Source organism: Trematomus bernacchii, unplaced genomic scaffold, assembly GCF_902827165.1.
Source record: "Trematomus bernacchii unplaced genomic scaffold, fTreBer1.1, whole genome shotgun sequence".
Classification (NCBI taxonomy): domain Eukaryota; kingdom Metazoa; phylum Chordata; class Actinopteri; order Perciformes; family Nototheniidae; genus Trematomus; species Trematomus bernacchii.
The window spans coordinates 409,896-431,320 of NW_022987585.1; the positions used below are offsets into that span (position 1 = coordinate 409,896).

The window sequence follows — 21,425 nt, forward strand, 5'->3', positions numbered from 1 at the left end:
CTGGAGTCATGTGAAATCAACTTCTAAATAATAGATGTTGTTTAGTCGGAAAAAACGAACGAGCCGGCTCTCCCGATTTTTAATCCTAATTTAATCATCATCATTGATGTTTATGTTCGCCGAATTGACATGAAATCACTGACAAATATGAATATTCTGTATTCAACTTCATTGAAACGATCAGGATGGGTGTTATTTTTCCCCACAATGACCAAGTCGCTGCAAATGATCCCATGTATTACATGTACATGGCCACATTCTCAACAAAGTTACGTAACGAAACATTCTGTATTCCTTGCTTACTTTTTATTTAATGCTTTATAACAGCTGGAATAGTTCGTTTAGAACAGGCACCTCACTCGCAATCTGCTCCTCCGCAACGCCTACCACCTACCTCCGGCTGAAATTATGAATGTACAGTAAGGCATAGTAATCATAGATAACACGGCAGGGTCCGTTACAGTTTGTTTTCATCTGATTTCAAATATTTCAAATGTCTGAAGTTAATAAATACATTCTCAGTGTTCAAGTCAATAATAGTCATATAAGAAAAGTACTGATCTAATAACAGAGATTTTATAAGGACTTTTCAATGTTCGACATCGCTCATGTGAAATACAGTAAACTGGATGTTGTGGTGCCGAGAGGCGGGGTATCAAAAGTACAAGCTAAACTTTTATTTAGCATCTGAACACACTTGTAAACAACGTGATGCCCGGGAAGCGAAGACCCGGCGGAAACAGCTGGTCTGGTTCACTAAAATGTCCGTGTACAGTATATCTGGTACTAATGTATAGCGGATCTTTGTTAAGATCCATATGTCACGGATAGAATTATATATTGAGCTTTAAAACAAATGATATATATTATAATAAAATAAACACCGGCTGTTGTTATGCCTGCTGTAACGTTTACTTTCTCCGTTCTCCGCTTAAGTAATTATTACTTCCTGGTTAGCTTTCCGCTCGAAATTTAAATCTGAAAATGGCAAAATAACGGAGAAAAAAACGTTCACAGAGAAGACGACAACAATTGTCACTTGCACTTGTCATTTAGCATCTGAACACACTTGTAAACAACGTGATGCCCGGGAAGCGAAGACCCGGCGGAAACAGCTGGTCTGGTTCACTAAAATGTCCGTGTACAGTATATCTGGTACTAATGTATAGCGGATCTTTGTTAAGATCCATATGTCAGTAGAGATGGGATGGCAGAAGGTGCTATATATATATATATATATATATATATATATATAATTCCAAAGCTGGTAAAGACCTTTCAAATTTAGCAATAATAGTCATATAAGAAAAGTACTGATTTGTTCTTGAATCAACTTTTTTATGGAAAATGTTTTATGTAATTTTATTTCATTTTAAATAAAATGAAAGACATTCACAGTTAATGTAATTAGATATACATTATTAATGCCATACATTTTTAAATGTAATTAGATATACATTATTAATGCCATACATTTTTGCATAAATATTTATTCAGTATGATAGCTGTCTAACAGAAGTTAAATCCATTTCTCACTTATTCTGACAATGTACTTAACCCCAAATAAAAGAACCCAATAAAAATAGTTGTTAAATAATAGTGAAGTCACGTTGTAATAACAATAACTCATCTCTCTCGGTTTTTTTTTGTTTTCTTTGTGTGCTTTGCCAAAAGCCACTGTGTCAAGTGTCCTAGTTGGGTTACCGTAACGAACAGCAGCCGGCTCTCGATTTTTAATCCTAATTTAATCGTTTATGTTTGCCTTGCCGAATTGACATGAAATCACTGACAAATATGAATATACTGTATTCAACTTCATTAAAATGTTATTAACGTGCCTAAACTCAGTAATTCACTAAAAATTACTGATCCCTCTGCGTCGCGGAGGGATCTTGATCCCTGGGTGTTATTTTTCCCCATAATGACCAAGTCGCTGCAAATTATCCCGCTTATTACATGGCCACATTCTCAACAAAGTAACGACATGACTCCCAATATTAATTAAAATGCTTTTATGGATTTAGAAAATATTTTTATTGATTTAAAACATAGTTCTATGTATTGATTTAAATTGACATGCATCCGCTAAGAAAAATAGTCCGTTGTTACCGTTTTTTAAACAGTCAGAATGAAACGGCAGCTCTCAGCTGTGTGTTCACACTCCTAACTCTGATCTTTCTTTTCCAACAGTTAAGTTAACTGTAGGTTACTCTGAGTGACAAGCTTACAGTTAGTGAAGTAACACTTTTTTTTTGTGAGTCACGACCTCGCTGTTTCATTCTAACATAACGCTCCAAATATGACTGTTTCCACTCGGACTTCAATACAGCAACACCATTGTTTGGTTTCTATGGTAGCGTGTCTCTTTAGTAGCGTGCACTCCTTTCCTGTAAATTACAGGTCCAGCCAGGCAAAACAGTAATATGAAATATGAACGTTAGTTTTTAACTGAAATGATCAAATAAAGTCAAAATGTCACAGTGTTTACAAACATTGACCATACCGTTCACCAGCCCCCACCCCACTCTTTGTTTAAAACGAATTGGCCATCGGAATGTGTGTGTCCCAACCCCCCCCTGTGATATCTCTTCACAGGGGGGAGAGAGTTAGACGCTCGTGAATTGTCAGCCGCGGAGAAGTGAATCACAGTGATCTGCTATTTTAAAGTAAATTCAACACATATCGACCCTAAATATAGCATATATTAAGAACGAGAAAGTGTTAACATCGTTTTTTGTAAACATATGACCAATGTGCGAGGGTGATGACATCAGAGCATCGTCCTATGGGCTTAGCCCCGGACAGGTACAACAGGTATTCACTCAGAGGGGGGTAGTTAACCATTTACATGTCAAAAAGCAACATACAGTAGGCGGGTGGGGGATGGTGAACGTTTACATTTCTCTACAGCAGTGGTTCCCAAACTTTTTATGCCCAAGGCACACCAAAGGACAAGTAAAAATCTCAAGGCATACCTATTGTGCGAAATAGCCCTTATAACACGTGTTATCACTCATATCATGTAAAATATCTGTAAATGTGCATAATTATTTACTAATGCCAAATAAAATGTATAGATAGAACAATCAGTGGTTCAAGTTAGTATATTCCTCAGTGTAACATATCCACTAGTTGCAAAGCTTAAACATTTTTATATATTTTTTTATTTTAAGGGAAAGGATGTTTTCACTACTCAGTTTGTCAACTATGTTACGGACAAACTTGATGTCATTACAATCATTTGATTAAGTCCTGCACTTCAAGTAAAATCAAATTTGAAAGGCTCTTGAGTCTATTCTACCATATATCCAAAGATTTTTTAAAGTTTAAAAAATAATTGTATTAAAGTTTTGTTTTTTCATGTGATATGTTCAGCACTGTCATTAAGTTTAGGGATATTTTGTATTATAAAACTACCATACAGGTCATTTTGATAGTTTTAAGAGATGTCATGTAAAACTCCAACCTGTGTAGATATACATTATACTATAAAGGATATCAGAAGCACTATTTTAGATATTTTAAATTTGAAAAAATGAGGTGCAAACATAGTTGACAATGAAAGTCAAACATTTGACGCAGATAACATAGTTGACTGGACACATTATTAACCATCAGCACTATGTTAATTTCAAGGCAGAAGTGCAAAATTCCATTGATAATGATGTGTAATGACGTCTACATGTCGTACAAATTGTCAACTAGGTTACCTGTCAACTAAGTTACTACAGTTATTACAGTACTGGGTAACTCAGTTGACAGGTAACCTAGTTGACAATTTCCCTATTTTGACCCATCATTTCAATGGTAGGCCTTGCCTGGATGACCACATGTCATTTTCTTGAACAGGTTAACATCACATTTGCACATATAATTGAATTAAAATCATTAAACAATTGTAAACCATAACAATGTACGTAACATTGTTGATTGTCAATGAGTATATTAATTGACCATGTGCTATTATACATAAAATATTGTAAAAATGTAGAGGACAATCACCACAGTGTGTTCAAAATGTCTGCCAAAGAGGAACATGGCATCATGTGATGCTGGTGACATGGTATTGGGACAAACAATTTTTGAGTTAAAGGGGGAAGTTCTGTTAGTAACATAGTTGACAGAACTTTTGCGGACATTCATATATTAAGATATTTAAATTATTTAAAGGGGGAAATCAATTAAAAATATGTTATTATTCTTTAGTATTTAGACTTTTGAAATAAATGAATCATTTTTTAAATTTACTTTAATGGTTTTTATTCATTATTTTGAATCCAAGACACCCTCAACTGAAAAACGGACATAGCAAAAACTGACAATTTAAGAACATCATGACACATTTCAAGCTAAATAAAGCATAGGATGCACATAATGTTTGTGTGATATTATAACATGCTTTCCAATAATAGGCAAAATATGATATTTTTGAAGAAAATAGTTAGAATAATTATAATTATCATCAATGGACATCAATGGACATGGAATGTACCCTAAATTGTAGAATCACTCAGCAGTTACATACACCAAACCTTCCAGTTATATTCCTATCAATATTATGAAGGCTTTTACAGAAGGGTTTGGTCATATATAATTCATAGCCTGAATTATATAACATTTTATAACTAAAAACATGGTGAAAATTGATATTTTAGGGCTGTTGACAGTATTTTCTGATTTATGGAGTGATACAAAGAGATATCCAAAATCCCTTCTGTAAAAGCCTTAGATACTAATATGACTACAAAATGAAACAATAATTTTGATCCTGGCTTTATCCAAAGTTCAGATTTCGGTTCCTGAAATGTGTTAAAATATGCGCATATTTCATGAGATAATGGTTCATTTGGATATTTAAACATGCTATTTCAGAAAACTTGTAATACAAAAAACAATTGCCTTATTGTAAGTAATTAACTGGAGAAATATTTAGCTGATATCTTTAAGTTAAAAATACCCTATTCACCTGGGGTGTCTCGCCTTAATTAGATGTTTGATAAGTGCAGATCACATAGTAAAACACGTACACAGATACATTATTTTGTATTTTTATTAAATTCGACAATGTCAATTTCACTTTCCACTATGTCCACCGTTGTTTTTCACAACCAATGGCAGAACTTTATTGAGGCCTGTAATTAGTCAACTACAGGTCTCTTGAGTCAGTCTTTTTCTTCCAAAAAGCTTGTGACAAGATGTTATTGCTCTTGGGGCATTAAAAACAAGATTTTAACTTTAGTTTTTTATATAATATCTGCATTTTCTATTGTGAAAAACGAAGTCTTAGTTATTTAATATATAGTGCCATCTCCTGGTTAAACCCTGAAATTGGAGAATAGTGGGAGGGCCTAACATTCCTGAATACTGGTCTTTGGCAGGCAACTGGCTGGCAACTGGCTGGCAGTCGGCAGGAAGCTGTATGCTGGGGTCCAAAATAAGAGGCTCCATCTGTAGAAGGTTTTTTCAGTATGTGCCTATACTAAAATCTTTGCAGCAACTTTTAAACTGTGAAACTATACTTAATAAGGCTGTAAATTTGAAGGAAAAATATCAGCAAAGGGAGAGAGATAAGCAGGTATACAGATCTTTTTGGGATGGTCTTCTCTTTAAAAGACATTCTATTCTCTCAAAAGAGTGTTCGATTTCTTTGATTTTGTATGTTGACGATTTTGAAATATGCAATCCACTTGGAACATCCCGTAGAAGACACAAAATCTGTGCTTTATATTGGATTTTAGGCAATCTTCCACCTGGTTGTCATTCTTCCTTGTCCTCTATTCATTTGGCTGCATTGATTAATACCAATGATGTGAAAGTCTATGGTTATGAAAAAGTGTTAGAACCTTTGTTAAGGGATCTCATAACATTAGAACAACAGGGTGTTTTTGTGGAAAAGTTGGGCAAACATTTAAAGGGCACAGTGCAGTGTGTTGTTGCTGACAACCTTGGAGCACACGGTATTGCTGGTTTTGTTGAGAGTTTTTCCAGCAGATTTAGTTGCAGGTTTTGTACAGCAGATAAATTAGATTTCCAGGCCAGGGAAGCTGGATGCTTTTCTCGGAGAACTGAGGAGAATCACAAAAATCATCTGCAAACCATTGAGGAAAATTCTTTGGCCAATTGTTATGGTGTTAAGAGAAGCTGTGTTCTTTCAGAAAAACTTTCCCATTTCAATGTAACCACTGGTTTTCCTCCAGACATTGTCCATGATTTATTCGAGGGAATAATCCCTGTTGAAATAGCTCTCTGTCTGACTGTATTCATTTCCAAGAAATATTTTACTTTGGCCACTTTGAACAAGGCGATAGAAGATTTTCCCTATAAATGGACTGATCGAACCAATCGCCCCCACCCTGTTCCACTAGCCTATGCATCCAATAAAACAATTGGTGGAAATGCACACGAAAACTGGAGTTTACTACGATTTTTTACACTTTTGCTTGGACAGAAAGTGCCCATCAATGAACCAGCCTGGCAACTTCTTGGTGATTTAAAAGACATTGTGGACCTGGTTGTCTCTCCAGTTCATACTCCTGAGTCAATTGGATATTTGAGCTTCAAGATCTCTGAGCACAGAGTGAGATTTAAGGAGGTTTTCCCAGACTCAAACTTTCGACCTAAACACCATTTCTTGGAGCATTATCCGCAGTTAATCTGTGAGTTCGGGCCATTGGTTGCGCTATGGACCATGCGTTTTGAAGCAAAGCACAGCTATTTCAAAAGAGTTGTGCGGCATTCCACCTGCTTCAGAAATGTGCTGTCATTAGCTGAACGACATCAGTTTCTCATGGCACATCACCTTTACCTGTCCAGCTTGCCTGAATCCCCCCCTGGAGGTAGCAAGTGTTTCAACTCTTCCCATTGACCTTTTGAAAGAGGACATTGCATTTGCTATTAAGCAGAGGCACCCAGACTTAGATGCTGTGTGCTTGGTCAAAAATGCATCTTACAGTCGCATAAATTACAGGATTGGGATGATCCTGGCACATGGCTCTTTGGCAGGGCTGCCGGAATTCACGGAAACAATCCAGATGATTGTTATCAAGAATAAGCTGCTTTTCATCGTCAGAAAGCTGAGTGCATGGTATAGGGAACATTACAGAGCCTATGAACTGAAACCGTGTCCTACAAAGAAGGTGGAACTTCTTGACTCAAATGAACTGACTGATCCATACCCATTGGCTGACTATACAGTTGGGGGAATGCGGCTGATAACTCTTAAAAGATACATTCATGTATAAGGTCAGAATGAGTATATATATATATGAACTTTGTATGTAATACTTTGTAAAGTATAACACAATGCAATTTGAAAAGAAAAGATTCATTGAGTGTACACCTGCATTTCATTAATTCCCTCTATTTCTCTCTTTCTCTTAGAGCGCCATGGCTGATATTGAACCACCTGTTCGATTGCTGATCATCTTAAACGACGACAACAGCGTAAGACTGGAGCTTCGAAATGGGATTCCCAACTCAATAGAAGAGCTCATTGAGGAGGTCAAGAATTCATGTGGATTAGAAGGTTACATAAGACTACAGTACAAAGACACTGATTTTGGGAACACATTTGTTAATCTTACATCGACACATGCGATAAAAGATTTAACAGTGATCAAAGTTGTCGAATTAGACCCCAATTCTACAACTGTGGTCTTGTACCCAGTTGAGATACCATTAAATAGTACCCCTACAAGTGGACTGTACAGTGAAGACTCCTCCTCTGGATCTGTGAATACAGATGACACAGTACTACTTAGCAGCTCTTCCTTGGAATCATTAAGAACACAGCAGTGGCCTAAAGTGTTTCCAATCCCGGTCTTCTCCTATGACACAGAATGTCAATTACAGAGAGAAAATGCAGAGTACACAAAGAACCAATCTAGACTGACACTAAGCTCAAAAATGCTTTCAGACATACTCGAGAAACTGGCTGATAAAGTCTACACATACAAAGCATACCCTACAGATGCTGACTTTAGCGATGTTGCTGAGGCATTGACAAGCAAGCATCCCTGCCTAAAGGAACCAGGGTCTTTCAATGAGAGCTATGGATGGAAACAAAGGATGAAGGTAAAAATGGCCAACTACCGGACTCTACTCAGAGCACACGGAACATCTGCAGAGCTCGCTGTGAACTCGTTGAAGACCAAGTCTCAAGAAAAGTCCTACCCTGCGAAGAATTTAAAGAGAGCCAGGCGAGCTGAGGCCAACCATTTTCCATCCTTGCCGATTGGTGAGACTCCAGAAAGCATGGAGCAAGAGAGAATTTCCCTTTTGGCAGAACAACAGAAAAGAAACAACCGGCAATCTATAAAAGAAAAGATGGCGAAGACGTTTGGATACCGAAGACAAGAAATAGTGCATCAGAGGCCAAGCATTGAAGGCCTCTTGGAGCGGTGGCCTGCACTTTTTCACATGGAAGAGGTAATTATTTTTGATGAAACCCTTGATTGTAAGCTTGTAGTGGAGAAGAAATGAGGGCCCAACTAAATAACAACTATAGACAGCCTAGGCAAATATGTTGACGTTTTTATTTTTAATATATATCACAATATAAGCTTTACATCTATGACTCTTTGTGTCTTTATTTGGTGGTGGTTTTCAATAAATATGTGGATTAATTAATTTAAATGTTACATTCATACAAGCTGACTTGGAGTACTTTTAATCAAAAAGTTGGCTCTTTATAAAAAATATGTGTATTATAAATTCTCAGTGTTTTTTGTTTTCTATGATGCTTATATTTTCTAGGTAAATGCTGAGTTCATGCGCATAACAACATTTCCGTTGGAGACAAAGTTCTTGGCGCAGTTGGACAAACACTCCACCAAACTGCTGCAGGTCATCAGGAGCAGGGGAGGAGTTGTGAAACAGAAGACCACCGGGATCTTGCAGGTTTTAGATGAGGTATCTATGAATGAGTTTTTTATCTGTGGGATCAGTGGCTGAATAGTCCTTTTTTTTGCATTTGATTTAAAATATATATATATAACTGTTCTTACTCAGACTGTGGACATCACCATCAGAAGAGAATGCATCCTCAAATCTCTAATGATCTACCTGGGTGAACCTGTTGACCATCTCATCAAAGAATTCCAGGTAAGACCTCCCACTCACTCACAAGATGTTTGTTCATAAAAGAAAAATAACATATTTGTACTGCATGCAAATAACTGCTTGGTTAGAAAGCTAGTAATTTTTGATGACCTCCTGAGCTTTCCTCTTGGGCAACCATCCGACTAAACTGAGAACTTTCCTTTTTTCATCTATCCAGTATAATCTTGTTTTTTTAAAAGGTAGCTGCAAATTTGGAGAAACGTTTGCGCTTCAGGCCTGTTGAACTACACTCTGTCGTCCTCATCCATTTCCCTTTTTTTTTGCATGATATGCAGGAAGCTGAGGCTGGAGAACTGGAGCAGGCAACAATGGCAATCTTTGTCATTGGGAAAGAGGATCAGTTTCATCGACCCAAAGACGTCAAGGTTCTCATCGAAGGAACAGAGGTCCTCAGCGGCTTGCCCTCGGTTGCGACAGCTTTTGCCATGCTCTTCGGGCTCATATACGCACTGAACTTAAGATATCCTAAAGAACTGCAATCCACTTTTGAAGTTGTGCAAAAAGTCCTGATGGAGCTTGAGGGAAAAAAGATGAGCCCAAAAGTGAATAGACTGAGAACCCAGCTGTTCATCCCAGAGTAGACACTTTGTTGCACTCACTCACTTGCAGTTACCGTTGTTCTTGCATGGTAAGGTTTGTAAAACCAAGGTTTTATAATAATTATGCATTGTAAATAATGTGCAAAAAAGTTTTGTATTCAGAAGTTGCACTTACAGTATGACCGATTTTCACTGTAGAAGTTATGCATGTCTGCTCATTTTCAGAGATTACATGTCTCACAGGCGCAAGTTGTCAGTGTTGCTTTAAAAAAGTGTGCAGTTGATTATCAGGACAAGTCCTTTTTCTAAGAGTTTGATGTTTGGAAGCGGCGCATATTACTGCATTTTAACTGTGGTACTTATTAACATGTCTGCTTAAGATCAGGTAATGGCTGCCTCAGAGGCCAAAGCTGGTTGTGTGTGTCACTACCTGATCTGCATCCCTGCCCGATCTGCATTGCGCATGTGCGAGATGGTCCGCCATATTGGACAACTCCGTACGGCAACCCAACTAGGACACTTGACACAGTGGCTTTTGGCAAAGCAGAAAAAGAAAACTCAAAGAACCGAGAGAGATGAGTTATTGTTATTACAACGTGACTTCACTATTATTTAACAACTCTTTTTATTGGGTTCTTTTATTTGGGGTTAAGTACATTGTCTAACAGAAGTTAAATTCATTTTTCACTTATTCTGACAATGTACTTAACCCCAAATAAAAGAACCCAGTGAAGTCACGTTGTAATAACAATAACTCATCTCTCTCGGTTTTTTGAGTTTTCTTTTTGTGCTTTGCCAAATGCCACTGTGTCAAGTGTCCTATTTGGGTTGCCGTACGGAGTTGTCCAATATGGCGGACCATCTCGCACATGCGCAATGCAGATCGGGCAGGGATGCAGATCGGGTAGTGACAGTGTGAACAACTTGTTTTACATTCAAATAAATGTGCTCTAAAATAATTTGTTATTTGTCATTAAATATAATATAATCATAACATTTTTAAATTATAATTGCTATACATTTCAGATACTGACAACTTACATTTTATATTTGAGACGATGTAAAATAATTGGTTTGATTTAGTTAAGAAATGGTTTTGAATTTAGTTTAATTATTTCAGGTTCAACTGGATGTTTTTTTTACATTCAGTCCGTAACAACAACACACTTTTTTCATTTAGGACAACGTAAAATAATTGGTTTACTTCACTATCAGATAATAGTTTGCCTGGAGTTAAAATATACAGATTGATCTGATGAAATGGACTTTCAATGTAAAATATTTCGTGTGATCGATTACTCTAATTTTTTTTAGTTGATCCAACGTTTTACTTTTATCAGTGTAGCTTTACGGAGCCAAAACGGAAAATATGTCTTACCTTTGCTGTTTTTCTGATCAAAAGTTGTGTTCAATGGCATTAAAATGATAAAAACGCTTCTGAAGGTTAATCCAATGTGTCTGTGTCTCTTTGAAATGATTAATGATAATCCATCATCATATTTATGGCTATAAACTAGTTTTCAGTTTTCAGAGCGTAACATAGCTTTCGGTTTGGGCAAGCTGCGTGCGCATCACTCTCATTCCTCAATGGTAACGTGTAGGTGGCTTTAGGGACTCCCCCTCGATTCTATTGGCTCTAACGGTTCAAAAGAGGTGTCAATCACCAAAATCGACCGAGGGGGGCCAGAGATATGGCAAATCCACCCAAATGACCCCAGAAGTGTTTTGTTTTTTCTAAACCTCTCTAAAAAGGTCAAATGTCACATACAGGGTACTTATTATATGTTATAGTTTGGATTCCTAAAGCTTTTTGTCTACCATCCCATCATTCAAGGGTGGTTTTCATTATAAGTAATGTGTTTGTTTTTTTTACCGAAACTATAATTTACTAGTTTTTTACTATGTTCAATCTGAATTTACTTTAAAATAAAAACATCTATATTGATTCTGACTTCTCTACCTTCAACTCACAGGTGTATCATTACTTTGAGAAAAAAATATTATTAATTTACCCCTTTTAAAAATGACGATATAGTCATTTGTTCTGGGCATGTCATTTTCGAGCCTGAGACCTGAAAAACAGGTTAAGCGATCGGCAATAAAATACATATTTTTTGCAGCGTCCATTTTCTTTCCACCTAAGGCTCACAGCTCATAAATCGATCAAAGTTGTAAGAATGACTTTGAAACTCTGGGAATGGGACCAATAGCCACGCCCCCAGCAAAATGTAGTAGTTGTGAAACGGTGGTTTTAGTCCGTGACGTCATTTGGGCCAAGAAATACTTTTCCCCATTGACTTACATTGGGAAAGAGATGTATTTAAAACATTGGGGTCTTAGAGGGAGTTTCTCTCCCACACACTCCCCTCCCGCTCTAACGCCTCGATTGGACTCCTTTGTTTACTTCTGTAACATACTGACATCACAACGTAATACAAAAACATGCGCTTCTATGGCTAGGGGGCGGGACATCTCTAAGTGGTTGACCAAACACAACAAAGTCGGCAAGCCAACCAATCAGAGCAGACTGGGCTCTGGTTTCAGACAGAGGGTGAAAAGAGGTGCTGCAGCACAGACAGTATGAGAAAAATAAAGAGCTTTTTGAACATTAAAGCATGGAGACATGTCCCAGTAGAGACACTACATACTGATATACACCTGAACATCAGCAGGAGAGGACTCTTTAAAGTAGAGACACTACATACTGATATACACCTGAACATCAGCAGGAGAGGACTCTTTAAAGTAGAGACACTACATACTGATATACACCTGAACATCAGCAGGAGAGGACTCTTTAAAGTAGAGACACTACATACCAGAGGTGTGGACTCGAGTCACATGACTTGGACTCGATTCAGACTCGAGTCACCAATTTGATGACTTTGGACTCGACTTGACAAAATCACAAAACACTTGCGACTCGACTTGGACTTGAACACCAATGACTCGGGACTTGACTTGGACTTGAGCCCTCTGACTTGAGGTGACTTGATAATTTAATTCAGAGGTCTCCAACATGCCGATCGCGAGATGCCGCTCGAAGAGCAGACTCCCGTCGGGGAAAGCAGAATCTCCATCGCCCCTGCCTGCAAGGATTCTCAGCAAGAGTTGCAGCGGCGGGACTTTATTTAGCTGGGCCACCATGCGGCCAATCATATGTGAGGACACACTAGGATCATACCATTATGTGAAAGAAGGGTGGGGGGCAGACGCTCCAAAGACAGCAGGGGTAGTGGTACAGGCCAGCTACACAGAGCGACGGGGAGACGGGGAGCCGGATTTAAATGCAAGCGCGTCGGAAAAAGTCAAGAAATTAGCGAAAACCGAAAAAAGAAGCAGCATCTGGCTGCATTTCAATGATATTGGAGAAAGCAAAGCTGAGTGCAGGATTTGTAAAATGAAAATAACCTTCAGAGCAGGGGGTTTTTTTTGGTAACCACTCAGGATTTATTGCCAGAGGTGGGAGAAGTTCAGATCTTGTACTTGAGTAACAGTACCAGAGTGTATGAATACTCGGTTACAATAAAAGATCCTACATTCAAAATGTTACAAGTAAAAGTAGAAAAGTATTAGCATCAAAATATACTTAAAGTACCACCTGCAGAGGGATCTAGATTCAGGTGTTCTTTTCCCCATAAAGACCGCCTCGCTGCACATTATCCCTTGCATAAAGATAGGTTGTGGGTCCCTTATAACATGTTGTACACAGTGGAAATAAACATTCTGGTCACCTCAACATCAGGGATCTTATCCATTAAACTCCTTCTGAATCAAACCGTCACGGTAGCCTTACCTTACTGATCCCTCTTACAATAGAAGAAAACACGTTACTTTACCAGCAGAGAGAAAATGGATTATTAAATTATTAATGTGACTAATAAAGAGCAGTTTAATTATTAAGTATTATTCTGTTGATGGGTGTCATTACATTTGGTGAAAAGCACATAATGACTTGTTTAAGACTCGTTTTGTCAAAGTTTAGGACTTGGACTTGACTTGAACTTTCCCATCCTGACTTGAGACTTGACTTGGACTTGAGCGCAAAGACTTGAGACTTGACTCGGACTTGAGCGCAAAGACTTGAGACTTGACTCGGACTTGAGCGCAAAGACTTGAGACTTGACTCGGACTTGCAAAACAATGACTTGGTCCCACCTCTGCTACATACTGATATACACCTGAACATCAGCAGGAGAGGACTCTTTAAAGTAGAGACACTACATACAAATATGACCCTCAAAGTGAGCATTATAGGGTCCTATAATATATAATATATATTTTATACACTACTATAAAAATACTTACTTTAATATTAAAATGTACATTAGTGAAAGCTTGCAAACTTGTTGCTTCATATTATATTGTATTTTCTTAAAATCTTAATTTGTAAATCAGGCTAACTAATGCTTTTAGAAAGATGCAGTGTAGTAAACAACATTAAGCATGAAAAGAAACGACTCAAGTAAAGTAAAATGAAGTGTAGTAATCATATTAATATGAATTCCTCCACGGTATTCTTATTATCCTGTTAAGGCTCAGCAAACAACATCTTATTGGCAAAGCTTGTTCACAAGATGTTAACCTGTTAACCGCGGGCGGGGGAAAAATAGCAACATCTGCAAGAAACAGCGTCTGAGGGCTTCTTAACATTTAAAAACCTATTAATGTGTCATACCCACATAACGGGAAGAAACTCAGCTATCAGATAATATTAACATTTTTTAGCAAAACGCAACATAAGGGTAATAACAAAGGCTCTGAATTAGACCTGAGTGAAAGAATTATTACACACTTAGCACAGAACTCACATTAAAATACCCTTATTACTTATCGTAACAAACAAGATATCGATTAGCAAGCTGAGATTGCACAGATTCAACAGGTATTAGTATCATTACTGACCGATCCTTATTATATGTTGTAGTTTGGATTCCTAAAGCTTTTAGTCTACTATCCCATCATTCAAGGGTGGTTTTCACTATAAGTCATGGTTTATTTTTGGACGGACACTATAATTTATATTTTTTTACTATGTTCAATCTGAATTTACTTTAAAATAAAAAACATCTATATTGATTCTGACTTTTCTACCTCCAACTCACAGGTTTATCATTACTTTGAGAAAAAAGATTATTAATGTACCCCTTTTAGAAGGGAAGATATGGTCATTTGTTCTGGGAATGTCCTTTTCGAGCCTGAGACCTGAAAAACAGGCTTGGGGCTTAACAGGTTTTAAGAGTCTTGAATTAATCTGGTAATGGTTTTAATAAAATACCCCACAGCACCTTTTAAGTGCAATAAGCTCTAAATCCTCAATGCAGGGAACACATTTCCAGGCCTCTTTGGAGGATCTTTTGCATTCTTGATGGAATATAATCAATCTGTTTGCTTAAGCAGCTCACAAAGACTGATCAAACAAGAGGCTTAGTGTCCTTCTTCACTACTCAATAACCAAGAGTTACGCAACACTGCAGTCGTAAAAAGTGAAAGATGTTTTGGAAATTACTGCTGCTGATACTTTATGTGGTTTTTAATGCTGGGAGGGGATTTTAGATATAAATGTCATCCATGTCTGAACTCGCCCTGTAGCTCTATTGATGTTGAGTTGGCATGATGGCAATGCAGGTGGATGTAAAGTGGGATGGGTGGGTATCTCAGACACACCCAAAGCTATTAGCCTTCCTGCCGAGTTAAACAAGGGCAGGTGTCTCCTCCTCCGAAGCCTTGGCACGACCTCGCCATCCTCACTCCTCCTCCGACCTCCTCAAACTGTATAAAATAAATGCAGCCACTCTGAGCTCTTCACTTTCTCCTCTGAATTTGAAGCAGATAGACATTCCTCCTTCACTTGCAGGCAAAATGTCGACTGGCTTTGTTCGCAGTGCTAGAAGCCAGTCTGGTGGATCTCGGGGTTACACGAGTGGCTCCATGTACGGCGGTGCTGGAGGCTCCTCTGTGAAAATCTCCTCTGGCATTGGAGGTGGAGGTGGTGCCTATGGCTTCAATTTAGGTGGCGGTGGAGGAGGCGGAGGAGGTGGGGCAGCCATGTACTCCTTCGCCTCTGGAGGTGGAGGTGGAGGTGGTGGAGGTGGGGCAGGCATGTATAGCTTCGGCGGTGGAGGAGGTGGAGGTGGTGGTGGTGGCGGTGGTGGTGGTGGCATGGACATCTCCGCCAACGAGAAGGCAACCATGCAGAATCTCAACGACCGTCTGGCAACCTACCTGGAGAAGGTGCGCAACCTGGAGGCGGCCAACGCCGAACTGGAGCTGAAGATCAGACAGTTCCTGGAGAGCAAGACCTCCCCGTCCTCCAGAGACTACAGCGCCTACTATGCCACCATCGCAGAGCTGCAGGGAAAGGTAGGCATCCCCTCAACATTTGGTCACATGTATGTTGAAGACCTATCGTACGATGGTATGATAACTAACGCTTATTCCGTTATCATCTTGATTAGTTGTTTCGACTATAAAATATCTAAAAAATATATCAGATTACTCTAAGAGGAGTTCTGTAAAAGGGTCAAGTAGTAGTAAAATGACATGATGGTGAATTGTTTTCACGTATGCGACTTATCTTATAATATATGGACAAGACTAGGACTGCAACTAACAAGATAGTGTAACAGGACACTAAAAAGGCATCTAGTGACTGCAGTTGACATTTTTTCTCATTGTGCAACACAAGAAGAAAAAGTCACATGTCAGCGTCACCTGCTGATTCAATCATGAGCTAAACAACAGTCAACCCATCCAAATCTTTAAGCTGATAAAGATAAATCTCCTTTAACCTTTACTCTTAAAGTCAAATCAATTATAAATTGCAGCTTACCAGCTCTGTGATGTATGCATTAAGCATGCAACAGTATGCACTTTGAAAGATAGAAATTAGTTCTCAATTTGAGGAAAACATATTCAGTTACTTCAACATAAATGCAGAATCGTTATCTAAATATGTCATAGCATTCCCTGATTCTCACACACTGTTGCCATTGGGAGCAATTTGGGGTTTGACATGTTGCTGCAGGGCCCAGGGATCTAACCACTGACTCTCTTATTGGTGGACAGCAACTCTATCTGCTGAGTAACATGCCGTCCAATCCATTTAAAACCGCATTTCTTTCTTATATTTTTTCTTATCTTCTAGATCCTAGATGCTACCTCAGTTAATGGTAGCATTTACCTCTCCATTGACAACGCCAAGCTGGCTGCCGACGACTTCAGGCTCAAGTACGTGAATTAATTAATAAAATAAAACGTCACTCTTGTTCCAATTGCAGACCGCTTCAAAAGGCAATTGGTGCATCCATGTGTTTTCTTGAAAGTTCCCAATTTCCGGTATTGGGAAGTTGTTCTTCCCCCCTCATAAGCTTAGAATACGTTTTCAGAGCATTCAAAAACAACTCAAAGAGGCCCTATTATGCATTTTTGGGGCTTTCCCCTTCCTGTCTGCAAAGGCTACAAATTCAAAGTTCCCTCCAGAGGGAGTTTCTCTCCCACACACATGAAATTAGCATTATAGGGCCCCTTAAAGCAAATAAGAGGTACATTTTTGGATAGGAAAAGATTCGGAAATTAAAAAGCATTTTCCTCCTGAAGGTATGAGAATGAGCTGTCCATGCGTCAGTCGGTGGAGGCGGACATCGCTGGCCTGAGGAGAGTCCTGGACGAGCTGACCATGAGCCGGTCCGACCTGGAGATGCAGATCGAGGGTCTGAGAGAGGAGCTGATATTCCTCAGGAAGAACCATGAAGAGGTCCGTGAGCACTCAGACAGTTGCTAACACGTTTCTAAATTGTCTTTTTGTGGAGGGAACCAGGAAATTGCTAACTTCAGGGCCAGAAATACGTCTTGCTGCACCACTCTTATCTATTTGTTTCCTGTTTTCTCCTTGCTATTTCCCTGCAGGAGCTCCTTGCAATGCGACAAAACTTGAGCGGCCAGGTGAACGTAGAGGTGGACGCGGGCCAAGGTGTGGACCTCAATAAGATAATGGAGGAGATGAGGGAGCAGTACGAAGCCGACGCCGCCAAAAACCGCAAAGGACTGGAGGAGTGGTTTAAAGGAAAGGTAAGGAAATTATTTTTTCACTAACCGATGGTGAGATGAGTGGAGGGGGAGACCGGGGTTGGTTAGCATACAGCTAACTTTTGGCGAGTGTCCAAATATAAAAAAACTGTTATCTTTATTTTAAAACATCTGTTCTTGTAACATTTAACTTTTAAATTACCAAAAGCAAAACTGAGTGAGATATTTAAATGGTGCTACTACTAGTACTAGTTGAAACAGAAGTCGGCTATATTTTATTAGCTACATTATTTCAACACAAAGTTTAGTCAAATTAGCAAATTATTGTAAATTACTAAAAATGTATGTTTTTGTTTTATGGCGCCCATTTTTGGAGCTAACAGCTAAAGCTGATGGTGGGTCTTTTGAGTGACATTAGTCTTAGTTCAGGCTATATTCAGTACAAAATATTTATTGGAACGATCAATGGCAAAATAAATCACACATTCGTACTAATAAATTGGGTTTGCATACAGACAGAGTCCATACAGAGAGAAGTGGCTGAAAGCACCGAAGTCATCAACACGTCCAAATCGGAGCTCACGGACCTGAAGCGCACGCTGCAGGCGCTGGAGATCGAGCTGCAGTCACAGCTCAGCATGGTGAGCGTCACATCACTGATATTCTTTCTTTCTTTGTAATGTAACGTCCTCTATGTTTTGCATCTCCTCCTGTGGGTAGACAAACTAACCAAGTATTTCTCTGTGCTTCTCCAGAAATCCTCACTGGAGAACACGCTGGCTGAGACTCAGAACCGCTATTCCATGAAGCTGTCGGGCTACCAGTGCCAGGTGAGCAGCATGGAGGAGCAGCTGATGCAGCTCAGGGCTGACCTGGAGAGGCAGGGACAGGAGTACCAGATGCTGCTGGACATCAAGACCCGCCTGGAGATGGAGATCGCCGAGTACAGGAGGCTGCTGGACGGAGAGGGCGTCGGTGGCGGGTAAGAATGAACTATTTTAACAGACATCTGACCGCTAGCTCAGAAATGTCGTAAAGGACGTAAAAACAAGTTCATGAAACATATTTGGGAATGTGTATAATTTTTTTTACATTTTACTTTACAACCACAAATCCTTTCTGCACCTTAACCAAATAAGAATTCTTACGGTTGTTTAAAGATCTAGAGCAGGGGTCGGCAACCTTTTTGATATGAAGTGCCATTTAAAAAAAAAAAATTATCAGCGTGCCAACGATCGAGAATTATCAACGGGGGGGGGGGGGGGGGGGGGTGTTGAGGATGTTGAGGAGCTTGACGCTCGTGATCTATCAACAGGAGGGCGGGGGGGCCTCGCTGCGGGGAAGCAGTGTGTGGACCTGTCAGCGCAACTTACATGATACCGAATTTAACAAACACATTTAAATAATTGGTTTAAACGGCATAATAATAAGGACGATCGTCCGTTCTGTGATTCTCCAGAACACACATGTTATGATATTAGGGTCATGCAGAGTGAGATGAGATCGCTGTCCCTTTAAGAGAGAGAGAGAGGGGTGTGGCGTGTGCGTGTGAGTATGTTTCTGGAAGTGAAACGAGGCAGCAGAAAAACAGAGGTCTGTGATGTATTTTGTGAAACAGAAGAACAGCTAAATAAATGCAACGGCCTCTCAAGAAGAGCTCGCCTCTCTCTAGTCATTTAAGCTAAAGTGGGTTATTGAACCTGAAGCTCGTTGCTTCTGCCCTCCTCGACTACGGTCTGGGAGCCGACAGGAAAGTTCAACACACAGATGGCCAGTCCGCCCCTTTGTAGCATATTATTTCAATGAGAGATGAGCAGATCGCCACTGGGCTTTGATTGATTGAATTGATTGAAAAGTTTATTAACAGCTTGTATATTGGGTACAGTACAGTACAGCTCAAAACATACAATTGTTAAGGGGATGCAGACCAGAGAAAGACTTTCGTCTTGTTTACATCAGGGTCCCCCATTTCCAATTCATCATATCATTTAAGACATATAAGACATATTTGACATACAGATGGCTTATTTACAATTTACATACAGGTGGTTTTTTACATACAGATGGCTTATTTACAATTTTCATTTTAGATTTCGTTCTAATACATCCTAACCGGACATTTAAGACATACCAAGTCTACAGATATACAGTTAGTAACAGAGTCTAAAATGCGAGTATATACATAGATGGGGGGGGGAAGCTGTCCATTGTACGACAGGTTGAGATTTGTACCATTACCGGGGCCAGTTTTGCAATGCTTTCCCCCGAAGGTGCTCTTTAAGAGAGGTTTTGAAGGTAAGTATAGTTTTACTTTCCTTTACAGTTGTGGGAAGAGCGTTCCACCTTGATGTGGCATAATTGCGATATGTGTATTCCCCTTTTTTTGTGCCAAATCTGGGTTTTACATGATTTGTGGAGCTCCCTCTGGTGTTATGATCATGGTATTCCTTGACCTTTGGGAAGAATTTTGACATGTACATGGGTACCATAGAGGTGTAGTGGATCTTGTAGACCAGGCCCATTGCAAGTAGCTGTACTCTGTCGTCTACTCTAAGCCATCCTAGGTTGTCAAAGTGGGCAGAGGTGAGGTGGGTTCTAGATGAAAGGTCAAGCAGTAGTCTGACCAGTTTATTTTGCGATGTTTGAAGTTTTATTTTTAGCGCCTTGGAGGTGCTATGGTACCATGACGTGCAAGCATAGTCATAGTACCCTTGAATGAGTCAACTAAAGACACACACAGCCACGCAAAAAGACACACACAGCCACGCAAAAACTGCGACATTTGTAAAGCTCCTTATGGGTACTGCAATTTGTGAAGTGCTTTCTTCCGTGGTGAAACGATCAGCACTGCACCACGGAGGAAAGCGGCAGAAAGTCACCTGGAGTTAAAGAGAGCGGGGCTGCGTTGCGTGCATGGCTTCCTTCTGCAGGTAACGGGGAGACGCGCTCTGGCGGCGGTCTCGTTCAGGATCCGAAAATACAATTTAAATATTTTGCACACTTATTCGACTTATTCCTAGTGTGCCACTGGCTACGGTGCCGCGTGCCAATGCTGGCACGCGTGCCAGGGGTTGCCGACCCCTGATCTAGAGGATAAAAGTACCGGCTCAAAATTACTTTCTTCAAGAATAAAAAAACATTTTCTCTCTCCTGCAGCGTCTCCTCCTCCTCCTCCATCTCCACCATGTCCTCCGCCATATCAAGTTCTGTTTCCGGCTCTGGTGTCGGCTCTGGTTCAGGCTCTGGCTCGGGTTCTGCCTCGGGTTCTGCCTCCGAGTCTGTCAGTACCTCTAAGACTATCACCAAATACATCACGGTGACAGAGGAGATGGTGAATGGAGTAGTGGTAAGCTCCACAGAGAGCGTCATCCAGGAATGAGCTGCAGCAGGGGGCACTGTCACACACAGCTCTCACAGCTTTTCACAATAAAAGTCTGCTGAGGTGCTTACAAAATATGTCTTGTGTTTTCTGTTCAAACTAAACTCACACTTCCTCTAATGGCCACAAGGTGCTGCTATAAGAAAACATTTTGATGAAATGTTAATGTTGTGTAATATAATATTCTTGATGAGAGCCAATCACAGACCAGATGACAAGTTAAATTGTATTAAGGTTTATTTTTACAATTATTCTTATATCTCATATCGCCCAATATTTTTTGGGCCAATAGTAAATTAATAGTTGTATTACTATTATTATATATTTTTGGCAAGCTCCTGTTTGTAAAATAATACATT

The 21,425-nt window shown here is 39.5% G+C and overlaps 2 protein-coding genes across 3 annotated transcripts; both read left to right on the forward strand.

Annotated features, from left to right (window-relative positions):
- The first annotated feature begins 8,188 nt into the window (after positions 1 to 8,188).
- On the forward strand, positions 8,189 to 10,033 carry LOC117480856. 2 transcript variants are annotated; one of them, XM_034128338.1, is made up of 4 exons: positions 8,189 to 8,427; positions 8,755 to 8,910; positions 9,010 to 9,102; positions 9,396 to 10,033. In XM_034128338.1, exons 1-4 carry the CDS (start codon positions 8,254 to 8,256, stop codon positions 9,699 to 9,701), a joined length of 729 nt encoding a protein of 242 aa, XP_033984229.1. In that variant the 5' UTR covers positions 8,189 to 8,253; the 3' UTR covers positions 9,702 to 10,033. The 2 variants fall into 2 exon arrangements, with proteins under 2 accessions (XP_033984229.1, XP_033984230.1); XM_034128339.1 differs by lacking the exon at positions 9,010 to 9,102.
- Positions 10,034 to 15,493: 5,460 nt separating this feature from the next.
- Positions 15,494 to 21,141, forward strand: LOC117480850 (keratin, type I cytoskeletal 13-like). The gene is made up of 7 exons (XM_034128331.1): positions 15,494 to 16,022; positions 16,807 to 16,889; positions 17,259 to 17,415; positions 17,568 to 17,729; positions 18,203 to 18,328; positions 18,443 to 18,669; positions 20,844 to 21,141. The coding sequence occupies exons 1-7, from the start codon at positions 15,522 to 15,524 to the stop codon at positions 21,064 to 21,066; spliced, it is 1,479 nt and encodes a 492-aa protein (XP_033984222.1). The 5' UTR covers positions 15,494 to 15,521; the 3' UTR covers positions 21,067 to 21,141.
- The last annotated feature ends 284 nt before the right edge of the window (positions 21,142 to 21,425 follow it).

Excerpts from the sequence above, each read along its gene's own strand:
- LOC117480850 (XM_034128331.1), top strand. The coding sequence starts at position 15,522 with ATGTCGACTGGCTTTGTTCGCAGTGCTAGAAGCCAGTCTGGTGGATCT. Across the intron at positions 16,890-17,258 it reads GCCGACGACTTCAGGCTCAA|GTATGAGAATGAGCTGTCCA; the intron begins GTACGTGAATTA and ends TTCCTCCTGAAG. Across the intron at positions 18,670-20,843 it reads GGAGAGGGCGTCGGTGGCGG|CGTCTCCTCCTCCTCCTCCA; the intron begins GTAAGAATGAAC and ends TCTCTCCTGCAG.
- LOC117480856 (XM_034128338.1), top strand. The coding sequence starts at position 8,254 with ATGGAGCAAGAGAGAATTTCCCTTTTGGCAGAACAACAGAAAAGAAAC. Across the intron at positions 8,428-8,754 it reads CACTTTTTCACATGGAAGAG|GTAAATGCTGAGTTCATGCG; the intron begins GTAATTATTTTT and ends TATATTTTCTAG. Across the intron at positions 8,911-9,009 it reads TCTTGCAGGTTTTAGATGAG|ACTGTGGACATCACCATCAG; the intron begins GTATCTATGAAT and ends GTTCTTACTCAG.